Source organism: Tinamus guttatus, unplaced genomic scaffold, assembly GCF_059628265.1.
Source record: "Tinamus guttatus ecotype Peru unplaced genomic scaffold, ASM5962826v1 Tinamus_guttatus_pri_ptg000178l, whole genome shotgun sequence".
Classification (NCBI taxonomy): Eukaryota; Metazoa; Chordata; class Aves; order Tinamiformes; family Tinamidae; genus Tinamus; species Tinamus guttatus.
In genome coordinates this window covers 622,524-645,140 of record NW_028288712.1, presented here as the reverse complement: position 1 = coordinate 645,140, position 22,617 = coordinate 622,524, and the positions used below count along the sequence as shown (strand labels likewise).

Genomic DNA, 22,617 nt, shown 5'->3' with positions numbered 1-22,617 from the left:
TAATTTTCCCATGCTTTACCTTTTTTCCCTTCCTTTAACTGTTCGCCAACACTTGCTGTATTCTTCCCACTCATTTCCACTTGTAGAACCTCATTAAAAGCCCTGTATATATCAATAAAAACTATAACGATTTCTTACATGTTAAGATGATAGCTCATGTCTCTTAGCTAGGCAGGGTGCCTAGATGGGGACAAGAACGATTTCTTTACATATTTATTTCAATTAATAAATGGTATTAACTCCCTTCTCCACTCTTGCCACTCAATGCTGCACCCACAGGGCAGGAAGTTCACCAGTGGTAAATGAGTGTGGGTGGAAACAAGCCCACGTCAGGAACCTAAGTGCAAGAGTCCCAAGTGTTTTGTGTTTTCGTGGTGGCCAGTTGGGGGTTGGCGCCACATGGAGCTGAGGGGGTGTAAAACGTGTCTGTTCCCATGTGCTGACCTGATGGTCGAGCAGGTGGCCACGCTGGTGAGGAGAGCCTCAAAGTGGGAGCAACTCGGGGAGGAGGAGGACTCCAAAAAGGGTGAGGAAGTGACGGCCTGGGATGGCAAGGAATAGCCACGAGGTGATGTGGGAAAGAGAAGCGCAGGGAGGGAGCAGTGGGATGCAGGGAGCTCTGCCTTGGGGTGAACCAAGAGGCAATTGAGAGCACAGGGGCGAGGATGGGGGGCAGAGCAACAGGGTGGCTTCATGGTGGGTGTCTCCTATGGAGCGCCTGATGAGGGGCAGGATCTTCAAGGCCTGTGGAGCGCAGAGCTGTGGAGGGGACAACTCGTCCTGTGCCCCAGGGACCTGCTCAGGGGTGGGGAGAGGAGGAAATGACGTGGTGCCTGGTGTCCCCATGGCGACTCCCAGGGCTTTGTGATGGGGGTGACATCGTGCCCACAGGTCACTGTGATGGGGCAGTCCCTAAGGTGACCGTGTCCCTGCTGGGGTCTTCACTCTGAGGAGAGCGGCGCAACCAGCAGGGAGCAACTCCTCTTGGTGCCCGTGTGAGAGATCCTCAGAGAAGTTCCTAGACATGGAGAAGGAACAGCAGGGTAAAGCCTGCTCCTCATTCACGGAAAGGAATTCCAGTGCACAAGAGAGCATGAGTGAGGTGAGTGGTGGAGGGGGAGGGGGAGGTGGGAGGCAGGGACAAGACCCGCATAGAGAGCATGCGGATGGTGAGGAAGGAGCCCTGGGTCATGATAGGGGGGCAGGAGCTCCTCCAGTGAGGGAGGGATATGTATTCCTGGGCTTGGGAAAAAGCAGCCTGGCTTGCGTTCTCCCCCTGTACTCGGTGCCAGTGAGGACGCACCTCAAATGCTGTATTCAGATTTGGGCATGGGAAAAGTGTGGAGATGCTGGAGTATTTCTAAAGAAGGGCAACGAAGCTAGTGTAGGGTCCGGAGCACAGACCTTATGAGGAGCGGCTGAGGGAGCTGGCGTTATTTAGTGTGGAGAAGAGAGGCTCACGGGTGTCCTTATGGCTCTCTACAACTACCTGAAAGGAGGGTGCAGTGAGGCAAGGCTGATCTCTAAAATACTGATAGGAAAAGAAGAAATGGCTTCAGGTTGCACCAGGAGAGGAACTGGTTAGATATTAGGAAAACTTTCCACATGGGAATAATTGTAAAGCATTGGAAGAGGCTGTCTAGGGAAGTCGTGGAATCAACGTTCCTGGCAGTGTCCAAGAAACGTGTAGATGAGGCACTTAGGGATACGTATAGTAGGCATGGTGCTGAAGGGTTTACAGTTGGCCTTGATGGTTTTGAAAATCTTTCCCAGATATAATGATTCCATGATCTGGATGCTCCAAGGCCCACATGAACCCCATGAGCTCTGTGCTGAGGGCAGAGAGCAGGTTTGGGCCAAGCACAGCCGGATCGTGCTCAGACAGGAGGTTGCCTTCGACACGAGGCTGGGGTTTCCTGTGCTTAGGAGTTGCTCGTACGAACACAAGTGCCCCCATCACGGGCGTCCTTCTCCCCATAGGTGGGCCAGCAGGAGCTGCCCACAGCAGTGCAGCGCAGACGGACCCCAGCTTCATCCCACCAAAGGGACCGGCTGCTGCCACTGCCCGGCCCTCAGGGCTCACGCTGCTCGCAACACGGCATTGCACAGGTACAGAGCTGAGCGGTGGTGACAGCCAAGCATCTGCCTGGGAAGCATGGAGGGAGGGAAAAGGACACCAGTAACCTGGTCTTTGTGGTGGGCTTCGATTGCAGGTCGTGGAGGACACGGCCAGTGATGTCTCCTGCACAGTGCAAGACCTGCATCCCTGCTCCAGCCTTGTAAAGAAGGCTACTTTGGGATACAGCAGGACACTGACTGGCAGGAGAAGATCGGGGACATCAGATGTGCCCAGCTTCCCACCTCTCCCAGCCAAGGCAGCTTGGCAGACAGAGGGAGGCCTGGAGGACTCTGCAGTAAAACCAGCAGGATCTGCAAGTCACACCAAGCTGCCTGCTCTGGAAACATCCTGCGGGTCTTCTCCCAAAGGCAGGGCCTTTGTCCTGGACAAGGAAGAGGTGGCCAGGAGAGTCCTGGAGAGAATGAACAAGGCATTGGAGACGGTGGCTGCAAATTCCAGCAAAGCTGCTGCCAGGGAACGCTTCCCATCTGTTCCTGGTGCTGGGATGGCTCTGGACTCAGGGAAGAGAAGGGAAGAGCAGAAGGTAAAGGCATCGTGTCTGGCCTTGCCTCCACTTCAAAGACCCAAGTGGGAGACCCATGCTCTCATCCGGGAAACTCAGGAGCATGTGCAGTTCCTGCCTCGATCTAGGCCTGAGTCCTCAGCATCATCAGTGGGAGAAGCCAGGATGTTGCAAGGGGGTCGTGAGAGGACAAATCTTTCCCTGAAAAGCCAGCAGCTCTCGGGAAGCTCCTCCTTTGTCCCGGGAACACAGACTATTCCTCCTGAACAGCAAATGCCTGCCATGGCAAATCCTGAAGATGAAGTGGCCTCTTCTGCCCCAGATGATCCTGAGCAGGGTGCAATGGCAGCTGAAGGTGTTTCGGAGGAGGCTGGACTCAGCAGCTCCTCCATTGCAGTGGTGCCACCCAGCTCTGCACAAGACATCACTGCCGGGTGCTGCAGTGAAATGGCCCCACTGGAATCCCCATGGCCCTTCTCACCTGAGCCTGTCAGCCTCATTCAGGACATTGATGGAGAAACTGGCATGGAGCTGAGGTGTGAGAGCCAGGGGCCTGTCCCACATGGCCCCACACCACCTGCTGTGGGTCTGGAGGACGCAGGCGTGGGGCTGGGGTCTGCCCCCTTGAGCCGTCCTGATGACGCGAGCCCTGGAGCCAGCCAGCAGCCAGCACAGCCTGATGCCTTGGCACACACCGTCGATCAAGGCACACAGGCAAGCTCGTGGCTGCTCCAGACCATGGAGTGTGACCAAAGCAGAGCCCCTGCAGCTGAGGAAGGGCCGGATCCCTGCGCTCAAGGGGGAGAAAGGGAGGTGAGCAGGGCTGGGACACCAGCTTCCCCAGGCAAGGATGGTGGTACAGGGACACCACAAGGAGCACCGGCACGGCAGGACCCGAAACAACAGCCTGTGGGCATCACCTGCCACGTGCAAGGAAGGCCGCTGCGTGTGCACGAAGACAACACCGCGCAGTACCTGGGGGTGCTCAGCATCAAGACGGAGACATTGGAGGAGCTCGACAGGAGCTGCCTGGCCCGCACGGGGCAGAGCTTGGCCCAGATCCGGGAAGTCACTTTCCTGAGGAAGGAGCAGAGCCTGCAGGAGAGCCATGGTGAGGAAGAGGAGGGCCATGGGGAGCGTTTCTCCCTGTCAGCATCAGGATCCCTCAATGTGAGACCCAAGGAGGTGAGTGCAAGGGAGGGCTGGGCCAGATTGGAGCCCTCCCGGTGCTGGGGCTGGCCCTGGTGCCACGCTGTGACAGCCGGGTTGTCCCAGCACTTGCCGAAAATCCCCCAAGAGACCTTTCCTGTTGAGAAAAGAAGTTCCCTTCACAAATTCTGCCTCTTTTCTCCTAGCTCCTTGCCAGAAACTCCTTCCACAACCTGTGGAAACCAGAGATCATGCAAGTGGAGCTCCTCAAGGATGCCAAGACCAAGTGGGAGGTGCTGGAGCGCCTCTATGCTCATGCCCCCAAGCAGAACATTGGAACATGCAGGAATGACCTGGATGAAATAGGAGAGCAGAGCTATGATGAGGAGGATGCTGAGGAAGAGCTTCTGCCAGAGGAGGAGTTGGAGGAAAGTAGCTCCTTGGCCTGGATTAGACCCAGCCTCCGCAGCCTGTTTGCGGAAAGGGAGATGGACCTGGAGAAGGTGCCCTGCTTGCCCGACACCAAACAAGCAGAGGCTACCAGTGAGGGACCTGGTGAGGTGGAGAGCCCCTCTGTTGAGCCAGCAGTGCCCAGAGGAGCTGAGGAATCTCTGCTGCAGGAAGCAACAACAGCAGCTTCTCTCCTGGCTGCAGGCCCTGCTCCCCAGGTAAGCATGGAGCGTGTCACCTGTCCCCACGATCCCAGGGAGCTCCTATGTGAGCTGTGTGAGAGGGTTGCAGAGGGCATGCCCAGAGCTGCCCTATCCTATTGATCCCCCTTGTCCATGGTGCCCAGATTTCCCCTCCAGCCATTTACCCTTGCTGATGTCTGGTGTGGAAGAGATGCTGGGTCCTCTCCATTTCCAAGTGCCAGAGGTGCAGCCTCCCCCAGCCCCAAACCCTTTCCCCTGTGCACCCCAGGGCACCGGTACCCTGAGCAGCTGCAGCCGACGGCCGATGGGTGCGTGTTCTTGCTCTGTCCATGCAGGAGGCCTCGGAGCCCCAAGAGGAGAAGTCATCATCCTCCTGCAGCCCCACGGCAGATGTTGAGCCAGGTATGTACTCGCGTGCAAAGCCCTTCTGGGGACAGCAGGTCTGTCTGGGACAGCGAGCAGCACCGAGGCTGGCAGCAGGAAGCCCTCGGGGGCTGCTGTGCTGAGGCCACAGCCCCTCGGGAAGCCCTTGGTGGCAGGGACAGGCAGGTTCAGCCCTGCGCCCGTGCAGCCCGTTGCCCACAGCTCTGCTTCCCACTGCAGGCATCGCTGCCCTCCCGGACGTCGCGGCTCCCCGGCAATGGCGCTCGCGGCTCAGGATGGCGCTTCGGGCTCTGCGCAGAGTGTTCTGCTGCCGCTGCATCGCGGGGCAGCGAGAGGAGCGGCGCAGGTGAAAGAGCCCAGCAGGGCCCCGAGAGCGGGGCTGGCGCAGAGCGACAGACACTGTGTCCTGGGGGCTACAGAGAGGCTGCTGCATCGTGCCCCATAGCAGCCATGTGCCCACACAAGCCCTAGGTGGAAACAGCCATCGCCGGCTCCAAATAAACCCCTCAGAAGGTTTTTCTCCCCTTGTCAGTTGTTGTCAGAAAATCTCCATGAAAAAACTAGTGGGTCTGTGGGGCCCTAAGGCCATGGGTGACTCCTGACTCCACACTGGCCTTGGTGGCTGGGGTGGGAAGCAGATCTAGCCAAACAGGGCTGCTCACAACTAACACGGCTGGCACGTGTCCAGGCTTTTGAATGGTTCTCAGAGTGACCCCTGGGCTCTTGCAAGAGCAGGAGATGTTTTCAGGTGTGCATTAGCGCTGGCCTGTGGTGTTTCACTGCGAGTGCATGAATCACTCTCCAGTTCTCCTTCCCTGCGCCTCCTGGGTCCCCGCTGCTTCTCCAGGGACTGCCGAGCCCTCCTTTCCCCAGGCGTGCCTGCATTTGCTGCATGGTCTTTGGGGGACTCTACCATGGACTGCCTCATGTTTGGTGAGACTGCACTCACTGCCACCCCTAGGCATCCCCGGGGTTCCCCTGAGCTCTCCTGGAGCCTCAGGTTCCCTTCCACAAGGATGGGCATCTGTCATCAGCACTGTCACCTGTGCGATAGCCCCAGGCGTTCAATTCAGAGTCCATTCTGCACCTCCAGTGGCAGTGCTCCCAGGGACATGAACCCCGAATGCAGCCCTTGGTCCCTGAAAGACCACGCTGGGCCTCTGACCTCCTCCCCTGGAGCCCACAGAGCGCACAGGCAGAGCAGAGGCCCTTTCCTGCCGCAATCCCTTGGGTGCATTGGTGTACTGTTGACCCCAGCTTCAGAAGAAAGACACAAACTTAATGTTTTTCTGGAGGCTAAGTCTGGCGTAAGGCTGCCCATTGCCTTGTCCTGCTTTACTTAGGAAACATATGGAAACACAACCCCACCACCACTCTGTCCCTTCTAAAGTCCAAAGGTGTCTGTGTGTGTCCAGCTGCCACCCTCTCTCCCTGTGGATTATGATGGCAGCTTAGACAGGAAGCTCCTATGCAGAGAGACATAAAATTTAGTCAAGGGGAAACCTCCTGTGAACTTGCGGAGCACAGAGGAGGGAACTGAATCGCGCTGCATCCCAGGAGCTTCTCCATGGGCATTTGGTGCATGGATTAACTCCCTGTGAAGAGTCCATGGAGCAGGAGGAAACGAACCAACTTCCTGCTCCTGGGCAGGTGTCCTGTCCTCTTACGTGGCAGGAGCAGAGGCTTCTGCAGTGGGACATTTCCAGCCCACAGAGGATGGTCCCCTGCTGGCACCAGCCGCAGCGCTGGGCTCCACTGTTACCGATGTTATCGAATATTCATTAATCCGCAGCCAATCAGGTGGCGGCGGCGGGGCCCAGGGGCGGGGCGGGTACTGAGCGCCGCTGGCAGGTGGGCGGGGCAGCGGCAGAAGCAGCCAATGAGCGCGCGGCGGGAGGCTGGGGGCGTGGCGGCGCGTGCCGTGGGCGGGGCCAGCGCGTGAGGCGGCCGTTGGGCAGCAGCGGCTGCAGGCGGCGGCGGCCCCGGGGTCGCAGCGAGGCGCGCGGCGGGCGGCGGCGGCTGCGGGCGGCGCGAGTCCCGCACGACCGATCCCTGCGCGATCCCTGTGCGGTCAGAGGCGCTCGGGGCTGCAGGAGGCGGCGGCTGGAGGCGGCCCGAGGCGCGAGGGGCCGGCCCGGGCCCTGCGGCCTCGCAGCCGGAGGCTGGGGCCGTTGCCGGCTGTTGTGGGCAGCGGCCGTTGGGCTGTGCGGGAGCGTGCGGCAGGCGGCGGGGCCCGGGAGCTGCGCGCAGCCACCATGGGGAAGCGGAGCTCGGCCGGCTGCGTGCCGAGGTGAGCGGCGGCGGGAGCCGCCCCGCGGGTGCCGGCCCCGCTGGGCCCCCCTGGGTGCTGCCGTCCCCCGTGGCACCCCCAGAGCCCCCCCCTTGGGGCCGGGTACCCCCCTGTGTTGAGTGCCAAACGCCCCGGGTGCCCCTTCCCCCCAGTGCCTCCTGTGACACGTGTGTGCTCATCAGCACACTCACGTCCTGCGTGTGCAGGACACGTGTTCTCATGCATATGGTCACGTCACCCGTGTGTGGGACACGTGGGTGCCTGTGATCACCGTCACGTCACCCGTGTGTGAGACACACTGGTGCTCGTGCACATGCCCATGACACCTGCTTGCAGCACACACGTGTGCTCGTGCGCACCCTGCCCGGGGTCGCCATGTCTCCTGCTGGGATTATGGGAATGGGCCCAGGCTTCGGGGCCCCCGCTCTGTCCTTGACTGCCCCCCCATCCTTCCCAGGTTCTTCAGAGCGTTCCTGAAGAGGCTGCGGATTGTGCGTGTAGTGGCCAAGAACCCCGACGCCACCACTGGCGAGCCCCAGGTGAGACCCAAGGGGGTCCCGTGGGTGGGAGAGCCAGGACCGAAGGGTTCCTTCCCCCGGGGGGGACACCAGGGGATCTGGGGGGCTCAAAGAGGTCTGTGGGGAAGGTGCCAAAGGGGCCCCTGGCTCCTGAGGTCTGGGGGGTCCCATCGCTGTCGCAGGACAGAGCTGGTGGGAGGGGGTACCAATGGGATGGATCATCGGGGCTTTTGGTGAGGGTCCCAGAGCACTGCGGGGTCCAAAGCGCACAAGGGTCCTGTCCCGGGGTGCAGGCAGGGGTTGGGAAATGGTTCCAGAGGCTTCCCAAGACGCCCTATGGTGCAAGAGGGGGATTCCGAGGGGCCTGGAGGGGCCCAGGGGTGCCCCAGGCTGCAGGCAGGAGGGTCCCAAGGGGATTCCAAGGGTGCAACATGGGCATCACAATGAGTTGGGGGGATGGTGTCCCGTGGGTGCCCCAGGGTACCACATGGGGGTTTAAATGTGTCTGGGGAGATCCCAGGGTGCAACAGGGGTGTCCCAAGTGGTCTGGGGTGGGAGTGGGGGTTCAGTGGTTCCCTATGGTGCAACGGGGGGGTCCCAAAGGGTCCGAAGGGACCACAGGTCCTCCAGGGTGCACACAGGGGGTCCCAACAGGTCTTGAGGGGCACAGTGGTACCCTAGAGCATGGGCAGGATGGACCCAAGGGGTCTGGGAGCCCCAAGGATGCCCCAGAGTGCAACAGGGGAGCCGCGAAGGGTCTGGGGGGCCCATGGGTGCCTCGGGGTGTAGGCTGGGGTGTCCCAAGGGGTCAGCAGTGTCCCGTGGGTACCCGGGTTTATAATACAGGGATTCCAAGGGATCTGGGGATCCCATGAGTGTCCCAGGGTCCAACATGGGGGTTCCAAGGGGCCTGGGGTTGCCATGGTGCAACATGGGGATCCCAATGGGTAATGGTGGCCCAGGATGCAGGCAGGGGGATGTCAGTGTGTCTGGGAGGTTCCAAGGGTGCCCAGGGTGCTAGAGTGGGTCCCAGTGGGTGTGTGTGGGGCAGGGGGGGCAGGTCAAGGGTGCCCAGGATGCAGGCAGGGGGTTACGAGGCATCTGTAGCAGGGGGAGGGTTCCAAAGGTGCCCTGTGGTGCAAGAGGGGAATCCCAAGGGGTTTGTTGTGGTCCCATGAGTGCCACAAGGTTCAGGCAGGGGGTTCTGATGAGTCTCTGGGGGTTTCATGGGTGCCCCAGGGTGCAGCAGGGGAGTCCCAAAGGGTCTGGGTGAGCAAGGGAGTCCCAGGGTACCTGGTGGGGGGTCCCAGTGGGTCTGGAGGGCAACAAGGGTGTCTCAGGGTGCAGGCCTGGGGGTGACAAGAGGGCTGCAGGGGGGCAAAGGTGCCTTGTGCTGCACAGGGGGTCCCGAAGGATCTGGTGGAGTCCCCTGGGTGCCCCAGGGTGCAGGCGGGTCCCAAGCCACCTGGGGCTCCAGTGGTTGCCCTGGGGTGCAGACATGGGTCTGGAGGGGATCCCATAAGTGCCCTGTGGTGCAGCTGGGGGTTCCAGTGGGTCTGGAGAGCTGCCAGGGGCTCCTGGGGCAGGAGGGAAACTCCGTGGAGTGGCTGGGGCTCCAAGGGGAAGGGGGCCCTGCCCCCCTGCACTGCTGGGTGCCTCCTGGTGACACCGAGCCCGGCACAGGGCTCCCCGCGGGTGCTGCGCTCCAAGGAGCTGGAGGGGGCCGTGGGGCCCAGCGCCCCCCTCACGCCGGAGCTGCAGCTGGAGACGGGGCCCGCGGCCCCGCGAGCCCCCGCACAGGTGCCCCCGCGCGCGGCGCCCCTCGCCCTGCGGCCCCCGGCACCCAGTGCCCCTGGGGCGCTGCCACCGGGACCTGCCACCCTGGGGGTCCCAGCACGAGGAGCCCTCGCTCTGGGGCCACCAGCACCAGGAGCCCTCCCTGCTGGGTCCCAACCAGCTGGACCCGTCACCTTCGGGCCCTCAGCACCAGGGCCCCCCACTCAGGGACACGTCCCACCTGGGCACCTCAACCTCGGGCTCCCAACCCCAGGCCCCTTCATCCCCAAAACTCCCGACTACATCTGTATCGTTATAGAACCCTCACCCACAAGACCCCCCACCCCAGGCCAAAGTCCCAGTGAACATTCACCCGTGGGAACACGTCCCCAGGATCCCTCAGCCGCCTGCTCGAAACATCAGGCTCCTTCAGTCCCACGGCTAGGCCCAGGGGACCCTTCATCCATGGGACGGCCCCCCCAGGACCACATCACACATGGACCCCCACTCCCAGGAGCCCATCGACCTATGCAACCCATCACCCGTGGGCCCTGGTACCCGGCACCCTTCATTTCTGGACCCCCACCTCCCGGCCCCTTCTCCCATGGGCTCCCAACTGTCACACCATTCACCCATGGGCCTTGCTTACCTGGGCCCTCCTTCCGTAGTGCCCGCTGCCCTGGACCCTTCACCCGTGGGCCCCCGCCCCCAGTAACCATCCCCCGTGGACCCCAGATCCCAGACCCCACAGCCAGTGTTCCCCAACCTGCAGGACCCAATTCTCACGGGTGCACAACTACAGCACCCATCACCAAGGGTCCTCCCCCATCAGCACCCTTACCCCGTGGGCCTCCACCTCCCAAACACTTCCCCCGTGGGCCCCGTTTCCCTGAACCCTTCACCCGTGGGCCCCCACCTCCCGGCCCCTTCCCCCATCAACCCCCACCACCAGAAAACATTCCCCATGGGACCTGGTCCCCTGCACCCTTCTCCTATAGGGCCCCATCACCCGGCTCTTTCCCCCATGGGTTCCCACCTCCACATCCCTTTATCCATCCACCCCCACCTATGGAACGCAACACCCGTGGTCCTCGGTTCCCTGACCCCTTCATTCGTAGACCCCCAACTCTCGAACCCGTCGTCCCTGGACCCTTCTTCCCGGCACCCGTCCTCGGAAGGGTCCCCTCCCCTGAACCCTTCACCCGAAGGCCCCAACCTGCAGGATGCTTTACCCGAAGACCCTGTTCCCCTCGACCATTCATTCGTGGACCCCCGCCTCCCGGCCCCTTTCCCCATGGGCCCCCAACTGTCCAACCCTTCTCCCGTGGGTCCTGCTTCCCTGGGTCCTCCTTCCGTAGTGCCCGCTGCCCTGGACCCTTCACCCGTGGGCCCCCGCCCCCAGTAACCATCCCCCGTGGACCCCAGATCCCAGAGGCCACAACTTGTATTCCCCAACGTACAGGACCCAATTCTCACGGGCGCAAAACTCCTGTACCCATCACTAAGGGTCCCCCCCCATCAGCACCCTTACCCCATGGGCCCCCACCTCCCAAATACTTCCCCCGTGGGCCCCGTTTCCCTGAACCCATGGTCCGTGGTCCCTGGTTCCCTGACCCCTTCATTCGTACACCCCCAACTCTCGAACCCGTTGTCCCTGGACCCTTCTTCCCTGCGCCCATCCTTGGAAGGGTCCCGTCCCCTGAACCCTTCACCCGTGGGCCTCCACCTCCCGGCCCCTTCCCCCGTCAGCCCCCACCTCCTGAGCACTTTCCCCATGGGCCCCGATCCCCTGCACGCTTCTCCCATAGGGCCCCATCACCTGGACTCTTCCACCATGGGCTCCCACCTCCACGTCCCTTTATCCATCGACCCCCGCCTATGGAACCCGTCACCCCTGGGCCCCAGTTCCCTGAACCCTTCATTCGTAGACCCCCGCCTCCTGAAGCCTTCACCCCTGGGCCCCGGTTCTCTGAACCCTTCCAAAGGGCCCAAACCTCTGGACCCTTCCCCCATGGGCCCCCACCTTGTGCATACAGCACAAGAAGACCCCAGGCCCCTCCACCTTTTATTCATAGGGCCCCAGGCCCTGAACACTTCATCCATGGGCCCGCATCCCCTGGGTCCTTCATCCGTAGGTCCCCCTACCCTGGGCCCTTCACTCACGGACCTCCACATCCCGAACACTTTGCCCGTGGACCCCCCTTCCCTGGACCCTTTATCCATGGACCCCGCTTCCCCGGACCCTTTATCCGTGGACCTCGCTTCCCTAGACCCTTTACCCGTGAACCCCGCTTCCCTGGACCCTTTACCCATGGACCTCGCTTCCCTAGACCCTTTACCCGTGAACCCCGCTTCCCTGGACCCTTTATCCATGGGCCCCGCTTCCCTAGACCCTTTACCCGTGAACCCCGCTTCCCTGGACCCTTTACCCATGGGCCCCGCTTCCCTGAACCCTTTAGCCATGGAGCCCAACCTCGCGGCCCCTTCCCCCATGGGCCCCCACCTCCTAACCACTTTCCCCGTGGGTCCCGGCTCCATGGACCCTTCTTCCGTAGGGCCCCGACCCCCTGAACACTTCAGCCAGGGGGTCCACATCTGCTCAGTTGATCCATAGGCCCTATGAGCCATCCCCCTTGTGCCCCCACCCCCAGGACCGTTGACCCTTGGGTTCCCTTTCCTAAGCCTGATCCTCCCCCCAGGAGCGGCAGGGCCCCGTTGCCAGGACCCCCCACCCCCAGGACACTTCCCTCCCAGCCCCCGTCCAGGACCCCTCCCCCTTGAGCTGCCCCCAGCCCCCTTCACCCACAGACTCCGGTGCCCAGGACCCTTCCCCGCCTGGCCCTCACCCCAGCACCCTTCACCCGCACAGCTCCTGCCCCCAGCGCCCCTCGCTCCCCGCAACAGCCCCCGATCCCTCCTGCCACAGGCGCCCGGGACCCTCCAGCCGCCCTTCCCCTGGCCCCTTCACCCACAACAGCCTCCCCCGTGCAGCCTGGATGCCCAGAGCTCGTGCCCGAGCCCCTGCAGCCTTCAGGGCAGGGGTGCCCACATTGTCCCTGCGGGGCCGTGTGTCCTGAGTGCCCTGCACCCCTGGGTGCCCACGTGCCGGCGGGTGCCTGCCGGCTGCCCCAGCACGTGCGTCCCTCGGGTGCCCTCAGGCAGGTGCCCCGGTGCCTGGGTGCTGGGGTGCGTGTGGGTGCCGGGGCACCTGGGTGCGTGGGGGTGCCTGTCCCTAATGTGCCTGCAGGCCGGTACCTGCAAGCCTGGGCCCTTGCGTTCATGCGGGCGCCTGGACGCCTGGGCCCTCGGGTGCGTGTGGGCGCCTGCTGGGGGGCACCCCGATGCCAGGGTCCTCGGGTGCCTGCGGGTGTCCAGAGCGAGCAGCGAGCTCGCAGACACCCAGGTCTGTGGTGCATGCGGGAGGCCGGAGGCGACCGTGGAGCTCCTGGGTGCCCAGCGCCCAAGGTTTGCAGGTGCTCGCGCAGAACGTGGCAGGGCCCCTCACCGAGCTTCGGATGAAGTGTCAAGCGGCGCATGGACAACAAGGACAAGAGCAGGATGCCAGGTGAGGCCCCCAAGGCACCCACGAGTGCCCCGAGTCCCTGCTGACACCACTGGAGTCAGAGGGGAAGAGCAAGGAATGGGGATGGCCAAGGGCACAGGGCAGCTCCCCCAGCAGGGGCAGCACCCGCCGAAAAGGGGCACGGGAGCATCCCCAGGGTGGGCAGCCCAGCCAGGTGCTCACCCTTGGGTGCCCCCAGATGACTCTGCTGACCTGGACAACTGTTCAGAGGAGGAGACCATCTACTTGGAGTAGGAGGGCAGCGACGATGCTCTGCACAGCAGGTGGGTGCTTGACGGGTGTCCCACTGCCTGCACGGCACCCACAGGTGCCCCTGATGGTGCCACCCTGTCACACTGTCCCCCAGGACCTTTTCTACAAGAAAGAGGAGCTGCAGAAAGTGAAGAAGAGGAGGAGGACGCTCCCAGGCTCTGCTTGGACCCTGGTGAGCAGGTGCCTCTCCAGGGTGGAGGTGACAGGGTGCCCGGGGGGGCCTGCTGCAGCCTTGGGTGTTGTGGGTGCCGCAGGAGGAGCTGGGGGCAGTACCCAGGATGCTCCCCCATGTGCCAGGGTGCCAGGTCCTAGAGTTGTCCCCAGGATGTCCCCAGCGGTGCTGGGTCCCCAGGCTGCCCCTGCCTCTGCCCTGACCTACCCCCTCTCCGCAACAGCAGCCCAACATCAAGCAGAAATTGTTGGCCTTGCTGAGACATTTGAAAGTGTTGGGTGAGGTAGGGTGTCCCCCCAGGCACCCATGGGTGGCCCTGGGCCCCCAGGCTCCTTGTGGAAAATGGGGCTCTGCAGATGGTCCCAAACACCACCCAGCTCCCTCTACTCCCAATATTGAGGTGTCCCCAACTTCTCCCAGATACCCCTGGTATTGGGGTGAATCCACCTCCCTTCACCCCCACAGTATTTGGCTCCCCCCAACCTTTCCCAGACCCTGCCCAGGATTGGGGTGCCCCAAGCTACATTTTCAGCCAATATTGGGGTGTCCCAGTTCCTCCCCAGGATTGCAGTGACCCCAAATCCCTTCGTCCCCAATACTGAGGTGCCCCAATCCCTTCACATCTAATATTGGGTGCCCTAGGACCCCCAGCACCTTTTAATATGGATATCGGGATGCTCATCTCCCCCCCAGTATGAGGTTCCCCTTTATCCAACATTCTGGCGTACCCCAGACTCCCCTCACTATTGAGGTGCCTCCCATCTGCCTCCCCCCAGTACTGGGGTGCCCCAGGATCTTCTAAGTGCTGGGCTGCCCTCTAATGCCTTCCTCCCATATTGGGGTAGCTCAGACTCCCCCAGTATCGGGGTTCCCCCAGCTCCCTTTAACCCAATAGAAGGGTGAGACCCTCCCATAACGGAGTTCCCCAGATTCCATCTCCTGATATGGGAGGGAATTGCTCCACTTCCCACTCAGGTTTGGGTTGCTCCCAAATCCCTTCATCCACAATTTTGGGCTACCCTGGGCCACCTCTGTAATGGGATGCCACCAGAAACCTTCATCCCTAATATTAGGAGTCCCCAGAGACCCCCATATTGTTGCCAGAGCCCCCTAGCCCTGGTGGTTCCCTCAACTCTTTTCAGCCCTGTCCTGGGTTACTGCAGAGCCCTGCAGTTTTGAGGGTGCCCCCCAGGTCCCTTTCCCCTCAGTTGTGGGGTGCCACAGACCCCCCCAGCATCGGTGATCCCCCCCAACTCAGTACACCCCTAGTGTTAGAGTGTCCCCAACTTCTGCCAGGCTCCTCCAAATATGGATCTGCCTCCTGCTCCATTTACACTGGATATTGGGGTGTCCCAGAGCCCTCCCCAGTATTGGGGGTGCCCCAGACTCCCTTCAGCCCAGGTATTGTTGGGCCCCAGCTACTTGCACGGCCAATACTGAGGTGCCCCCGACATCTCCCAGACCCCTCCCTGTAGTGCAGGTGCCCACAGCTCCCTTCACCCAAAATATTGGGGTGCCGCAGATCCCCCCAACATTGGGGTGCCCAAAGCACCTCTGGCTGCCAGTATTGGGGTCACCTGGAATCCCCCAGTATTGGGGATGCTCCCAGCTGCCTTCACTCAAAAGTTGGTGTGCCCTGACCCTTTTGCCAAGTATGTGGGTGCCCCAAATTTCCCCCCCCCCCCACATATTGGAGTCGCTCCTAGTGTTTTGAGACCCTACCCAGTATTTCTCCCTCAAAACAAACAAACAAACAATATTGGGGTGCCCTAGAGAATTTCACCCATAATATTGGGGTATTCTGGACTCACCACCCCAGGTTTGGGTGCCCCCAGCTCTCTTTTCTCCCCAAATGGGGATGCGTAATTTCCCCCCCCATATTGGGGTGTCCCAACTGACTGCCCTAACCCCCCCAATGACCTTTCCCTGCACAGGCTGCAGAAGAAGGACCATAAAAAGCTCATGGATTCTGGAGGAATCCCCGAAAAGTTGAAGACCCAAGTGAAAAGCAGCCAAGAGGAGCCAGGTAAGGGGCAAGCTGGGGTGGAGGGTGCCTGGCAACTGAGGCTGGGGTTTGGGGTAGAGGGGGGGATATGGGTTGAGTTGGGGTCCTTGGCTCCTGAGGTGTGAGGACATTGGGGTTGCAGGAGGAATTTGGGAGCCCTAAAGTGGGATTTGGGGTCCCCGAGTGGATGAGGGATTTTGGAGTGCGGGAGAAAGGGGGGAAACTGGGTTCCCAAGAGGGCTTGGGGGTCCCTGTTGAGGAAGCAAGAAGGGATCTGTGGGGTTGGGGGGATTTTGCATCTCAGGACAGGGGTCATCTCAGGCCCCTGCGTGTCCTGAGTGGTGCCCTCATTGCCCCAGAGCTGCCAGCGCAGGACAGAGGTGCTCCAGGCGGTGGAGGTGGTGGTGGTGGGTGCACAGGGGGGCACAGCCCCCTGTTGCCTTGTTTCCTGCGGCGGCTGCTGCTGGGCACCCGCCGTGCCGAGTGGCCGGGCTGTCTGCGCTGCCTCCTCGTGCTGCAGGTGCGTCACCTTGGTCGGGGACAGTGCAGGGACGCGGGGGGACACAAGGCATTGGGGGCCACGGGATATTGGGTGGACACCTGGGGGATGAGGGACACATGGGAGATTGGTAGCACATGGTCAGGGACACAGAGGGGACAGGGGACATGTGGGATCAGGGAGATAGAGGGCAGGGAGGGAAACCTAGAGAACTGGGGACATGCGTGGCATGAAGAGTGCAGGACATTAGGAACATAGCAGGACCTCGAGGGGACAAGGGCATAGAAGGCACACAAGCCTTTGGGGACACATACTGCATTGGAGAAACATGGGGAACAGGAGGAGACATAGGAGATCTGGGAACATGCAGAGCATTGAGAGACACAAGAGCTAGTGGAGAGTACGGGACATAAGAGGACACAAGACACGTGTGGACACATGGAGCATTGTCAGGACAGAGGCCATGATGGGATGTACAGAGCATTGGGGATATGGAGGACATGAGGCACAGAGCATATTAGGGATACATAGGAGATGGGGAGAATTTGGGTCATAAGGAACACATGAGACACTGGGTGCACAAGGATGATGTGAGGCAAATGGGCCATCAGGGGGAGAGAACATCAGGGGTTCACAGGATATTTGGGGCCAAACGGAGCTTGGGAAGACGTTTGCCACCAGGTACATAGCACATTAGGGACACCCAGAGCATGGACAGACACATGGGGAATCAGGGAGACACAGGACATCAGGGGACAGCCAGAGCATGAGGGACATGTGGAGCATTAGGGACACAGGACATTAGGGACACATGGGAGATAGGGGGGACATGGGGCACTGGGGACGCATGGAGTATCAGGGACATTTGGGACATTGGTGGGTCACAGAGAACATCGGGGGACCTATGAAGCTTTGGGTGGACATATGGTGCATCAAGGATACATGGCAAGTTAGAGACATGCAGGACATTCAGTAACTTGCCGGGGAAGGAGAAACGCCAGGGATGCAGGACGTCACAGCAGGGATCGGGGCAGTGGGTCGGTGACAAGACAGGGACAGCCCGAATTTCCCCTGTCCCAGCCATGGGCACTATGGTGGTCCCTGGGGTGGTGACACCGGTGTGGGCACAGTGTGGGGACACCCTGGGAGCCACCAGCACTGGCTTCCCGGTTGTCCCCACCTCCCTGGGTGCCCCTGCGGATGCTGAGCGTGTTGGGGCACCCACAGGGCTCCCGCCAGGTGCTCCCTGAGCAGCTCAATCCGCTCTGGGTGTGAGACAGCCCTTCCCGAGAGCATTGTTGTGGTAGAGACGGCCGAGCGGCAGGGCCAGGTGAGCGTCGGGGCACCCCCGGGTCCTGCTGGGGGTGGGGGGACATGGGGACCCTGCCGGGCACGTGCTGACCCCTCTGCACAACCACCCCTGTCTGTCCCCAGCTTGTTGGGGAACTGCTGCAGGAGCAGAAGAAGCCACTGGTGGCTGCTGTCAAGGTGCAGGCCGAGCTCTCGGACGTCCTCACCCGCATCCAGCACCAGTGAGTGTCACCGCTGGATCCCCAGGATTACTCCAGTCACCCTCAGTAGTTTCTGTGTCTCCTCTGTGCCAGGCCTGGCGTGCTCATATTGCCCATGTCCCCTCCATGTCATCGTTGGGGCGGTCGTGTTCCCCATGTCCCCCCTGTGCCATGTTTTGGGTGCCCATGGTCCCCATGACCCCATTGGGTGACCCCACCCACCCCAACATGCCCCAACGCTCCATGGGATCCCCAGTGGGTCCCCCCCAACCTGGTACCCCCCTGCACACAGTGGGAGCCACTTTGGGTGCCCACTCCCAACCCAACATGAGAACCGCTGGGTTCCCCGGTGACCCTGCTCTGGGCCCAAAGGGGACCCCAAGCGTCCCCTGCGTGTCCTGAGTGGTGCCCTCGTTGCCCCAGAGCTGCCAGCGCAGGACAGAGGTGCCCCAGGCGGTGGAGGTGGTGGTGGTGGGTGCACAGGGGGGCACAGCCCCCTGTTGCCTTGTTTCCTGCGGCGGCTGCTGCTGGGCACCCGCCGTGCCGAGTGGCCGGGCTGTCTGCGCTGCCTCCTCGTGCTGCAGGTGCGTCACCTTGGTCGGGGACAGTGCAGGGACGCGGGGGGACACAAGGCATTGGGGGCCACGGGATATTGGGTGGACACCTGGGGGATGAGGAATACATGGGAGATTGGGAGCACATGGTCAGGGACACAGAGGGGACTGGGGACATATGGGATCAGGGAGACAGAGGGCAGGGAGGGAAACCTAGAGAACTGGGGACATGCGTGGCATGAAGAGTGCAGGACATTAGGAACACATCAGGACCTCGAGGGGACAGGGGCATAGAATTCACATAAGACTTTGGGTGTGGGAATATATAGGATAAAAGGTTCATGAAGGGAACCTGTTGAAGATTGCAAAACTAGGACTGAGGAACTGCTGGTGAAGCAGAGGAGATCCAGGATTGGTCACTGGGATGCTGACGCTCCAGGATTGGTGGGTTAAGTTGTGTGAAGGTTATATAAATACTCAAACCTGGTTGGGTATTTATACCAACCCTTCAGCCTTTGGCTGAAGACCATTGGCCCATCAATTACTCTACAGTGCTTATAACCTACTTTCCAAAGGAACTTCGTAGCATACCCCTGGCTGCCAGTATTGGGGTCCCCTGGAATCCCCCAGTATTGGGGATGCTCCCAGCTGCCTTCTTTCAAAAGTTGGGGTGCCCTGACCCTTTTGCCAAGTATGTGGGTGCCCCAAATTCCCCCCCCCCCCACATATTGGAGTCGCTCCTAGTTTTTTGAGACCCTACCCAATATTTCTCCCTCAAAACAAACAAACAAACAATATTGGGGTGCCCTAGAGAATTTCACCCATAATATTTGGGTATTCTCGACTAACCACCCCAGCTTTGGGTGCCCCCAGCTCCCTTTTCTCCCCAAATGGGGATGCGTAATTTCCCCCCCATATTGGGGTGCCCCAACTGACTGCCCTAACCCCCCCAATGACCTTTCCCTGCACAGGCTGCAGGAGAAGGACCATAAAAAGCTCATGGATTCTGGAGGAATCCCCAAAAAGTTGAAGACCCAAGTGAAAAGCAGCCAAGAGGAGCCAGGTAAGGGGCAAGCTGGGGTGGAGGCTGCCAGGCAACCGAGGCTGGGGTTTGGGGTAGAGGGGGAGTTATGGGTTGAGTTGGGTCCTTGGCCCCTGAGGTGTGGGGACATTGGGGTTGCAGGAGAAATTTGGGGTCCCTAAAGTGGGATTTGAGGTCCCCGAATGGATGAGGGATTTTGGAGTGCAGGAGAAAGGGGGGAAACTGGGTTCCCAAGAGGGCTTGGGGGTCCCTGTCGAGGAAGCAAGAAGGGAACTGTGGAGTTGGAGGGATTTTGCATCTCAGGACAGGGGTCATCTCAGGCCCCTGCATGTCCTGAGTGGTGCCCTCATTGCCCCAGAGCTGCCAGCGCAGGACAGAGGTGCTCCAGGCGGTGGAGGTGGTGGTGGTGGGTGCACAGGGGGGCACAGCCCCCTGTTGCCTTGTTTCCTGCGGCGGCTGCTGCTGGGCACCCGCCGTGCCGAGTGGCCGGGCTGTCTGCGCTGCCTCCTCGTGCTGCAGGTGCGTCACCTTGGTCGGGGACAGTGCAGGGACGCGGGGGGACACAAGGCATTGGGGGCCACGGGATATTGGGTGGACATCTGGGGCATGAGGGACACATGGGAGATTGGGAGCACATGGTCAGGGACACAGAGGGGACTGGGGACATGTGGGATCAGGGAGACAGAGGGCAGGGAGGGAAACCTAGAGAACTGGGGACATGCGTGTCATGAAGAGTGCAGGACATTAGTAACACATCAGAACCTCGAGGGGACAAGGGCATAGAAGGCACACAAGCCTTTGGGGACACATAGGGCATTGGAGAAACATGGGGAACAGGAGGAGACATAGGAGATCTGGGAACATGCAGAGCATTGAGAGACACAAGAGCTAATGGAGAGTACGGGACATAAGAGGACACAAGACATGTGTGGACACATGGAGCATTGTCAGGACAGAGGCCATGATGGGATGTACAGAGCATTGGGGATATGGAGGACATGAGGCACAGACCATATTAGGGATACATAGGAGATGGGGAGAATTTGGGTCATAAGGAACACATGAGACACTGGGTGCACAAGGATGATGTGAGGCAAATGGGCCATCAGGGGGAGAGAACATCAGGGGTTCACAGGATATTTGGGGCCAAACGGAGCTTGGGAACACGTTTGCCACCAGGTACATAGCACATTAGGGACACCCAGAGCATGGGCAGACACATGGGGAATCAGGGAGACACAGGACATAAGGGGACAGCCAGAGCATGAGGGACATGTGGAGCATTAGGGACACAGGACATTAGGGACACATGGGAGATAGGGGGGACATGGGGCACTGGGGACGCATGCAGTATCAGGGACATTTGGGACATTGGTGGGTCACAGAGAACATCGGGGGACATATGAAGCGTTGGGTGGACATATGGTGCATCAAGGATACATGGCAAGTTAGAGACATGCAGGACATTCAGTAACTTGCCGGGGAAGGAGACACGCCAGGGATGCAGGACGTCACAGCAGGGATGGGGGCAGTGGGTCTGTAACAAGACAGGGACAGCCCGAATTTCCCCTGTCCCAGCCGTTGGCACTATGGTGGTCCCTGGGGTGGTGACACCGGTGTGGGCACAGTGTGGGGACACCCTGGGAGCCACCAGCGCTGGCTTCCCGGTTGTCCCCACCTCCCTGGGTGCCCCCACGGATGCTGAGCATGTTGGGGCCCCCACAGGGCTCCCGCCAGGTGCTCCCTGAGCAGCTCAAGCAGCTCTGGGTGTGAGACAGCCCTTCCCGAGAGCATCGTTGTGGTAGAGACGGCCGAGCGGCAGGGCCAGGTGAGCGTCGGGGCAGCCCCTGGTCCTGCTGGGAGCGGGGGGACACGGGGACCCTGCCGGGCACGTGCTGACCCCTCTGCACAACCACCCCTGTCTGTCCCCGGCTTGTTGGGGAACTGCTGCAGGAGCAGAAGAAGCCACTGGTGGCTGCTGTCAAGCTGCAGGCCGAGCTCTCGGACGTCCTCACCCACATCCAGCACCAGTGAGTGTCACCGCTGGGTCCTCAGGATTGCTCCAGTCACCCTCAGTAGTTTCTGTGTCTCCTCTGTGCCAGGCCTGGGGTGCCCATGTTGCCCATGTCCCCTCCATGTCATCGTTGGGGTGCTCATGGTCCCCAGGTCCCCCCTGTGCCATGTTTTGGGTGCCCATGGTCCCCATGACCCCATTGGGTGACCCCACCCACCCCAACATGCCCCAACACTCCATGGGATCCCCAGTGCGTCCCCCCCAACCTGGTAACCCCCTGCACACAGTGGGAGCCACTTTGGGTGCCCACTCCCAACCCAACATGAGAACCGCTGGGTTCCCCGGTGACCCTGCTCTGGGCCCAAAGGGGACCCCGAGCGTCCCCTGCATGTCCTGAGTGGTGCCCTCGTTGCCCCAGAGCTTCCAGCGCAGGACAGAGGTGCCCCAGGCGGTGGAGGTGGTGGTGGTGGGTGCACAGGGGGGCACAGCCCCCTGTTGCCTTGTTTCCTGCGGCGGCTGCTGCTGGGCACCCGCCGTGCAGAGTGGCCGGGCTGTCTGCGCTGCCTCCTCGTGCTGCAGGTGCGTCACCTTGGTCGGGGACAGTGCAGGGACGCGGGGGGACACAAGGCATTGGGGGCCACGGGATATTGGGTGGACACATGGGGCATGAGGGACACATGGGATATTGGGCACAGATGGGATCAGGGACACAGAGGGGACTGGGGACATGTGGGATCAGGGAGACAGAGGGCAGGGAGGGAAACCTAGAGAACTGGGGACATGCGTGGCATGAAGAACGCAGGACATTAGGAACACAGCAGGACCTCGAGGGGACAGGGGCATAGAATTCACATAAGACTTTGGGTGTGGGAATATATAAGATAAAAGGTTCATGAAGGTAACGTGTTGAACACTGCAAAGCTAGGACTGAGGAACTGCTGGTGAAGCAGAGGAGATCCAGCATTGGTCACTGGGATGCTGACGCTCCAGGATTGGTGGGTTAAGATGTGTGAAGGTTATATAAATACTCAACCCTGGTTGGGTATTTATACCAACCCTTCAGCCTTTGGCTGAAGACCATTGGCCCATCAATTACTCTACAGTGCTTATAACCTACTTTCCAAAGGAACTTCGTAGCATACCCCTGGCTGCCAGTATTGGGGTCCCCTGGAATCCCCCAGTATTGGGGATGCTCCCAGCTGCCTTCACTCAAAAGTTGGGGTGCCCTGACCCTTTTGCCAAGTATGTGGGTGCCTCAAATTCCCCCCCCCCACATATTGGAGTCGCTCCTAGTTTTTTGAGACCCTACCCAATATTTCTCCCTCAAAACAAACAAACAAACAATATTGGGGTGCCCTAGAGAATTTCACCCATAATATTGGGGTATTCTGGACTCACCACCCCAGGTTGGGTGCCCCCAGCTCCCTTTTCTCCCCAGATGGGGATGCGTAATTTCCCCCCCATATTGGGGTGTCCCAACTGACTGCCCTAACCCCCCCAGTGACCTTTCCCTGCACAGGCTGCAGGAGGAGGACCATAAAAAGCTCATGGATTCTGGAGGAATCCCCGAAAA

At 60.7% G+C, this 22,617-nt stretch overlaps 1 protein-coding gene across 1 annotated transcript in view; it reads left to right on the top strand.

Annotated features, from left to right (window-relative positions):
- Positions 1-1,024: 1,024 nt before the first annotated feature.
- LOC148594950 (uncharacterized) overlaps positions 1,025-22,617 on the top strand; it is a 63,616-nt gene continuing 42,023 nt past the window's right edge. The window contains exons 1-6 of the mRNA XM_088523299.1: positions 1,025-1,102; positions 1,981-2,109; positions 2,214-3,827; positions 3,998-4,346; positions 4,713-4,752; positions 7,576-7,657. Coding sequence (XP_088379425.1) covers positions 1,025-1,102; positions 1,981-2,109; positions 2,214-3,827; positions 3,998-4,346; positions 4,713-4,752; positions 7,576-7,657 — 2,292 coding nt within the window. The remainder of the gene's footprint in view (positions 1,103-1,980; positions 2,110-2,213; positions 3,828-3,997; positions 4,347-4,712; positions 4,753-7,575; positions 7,658-22,617) is intronic.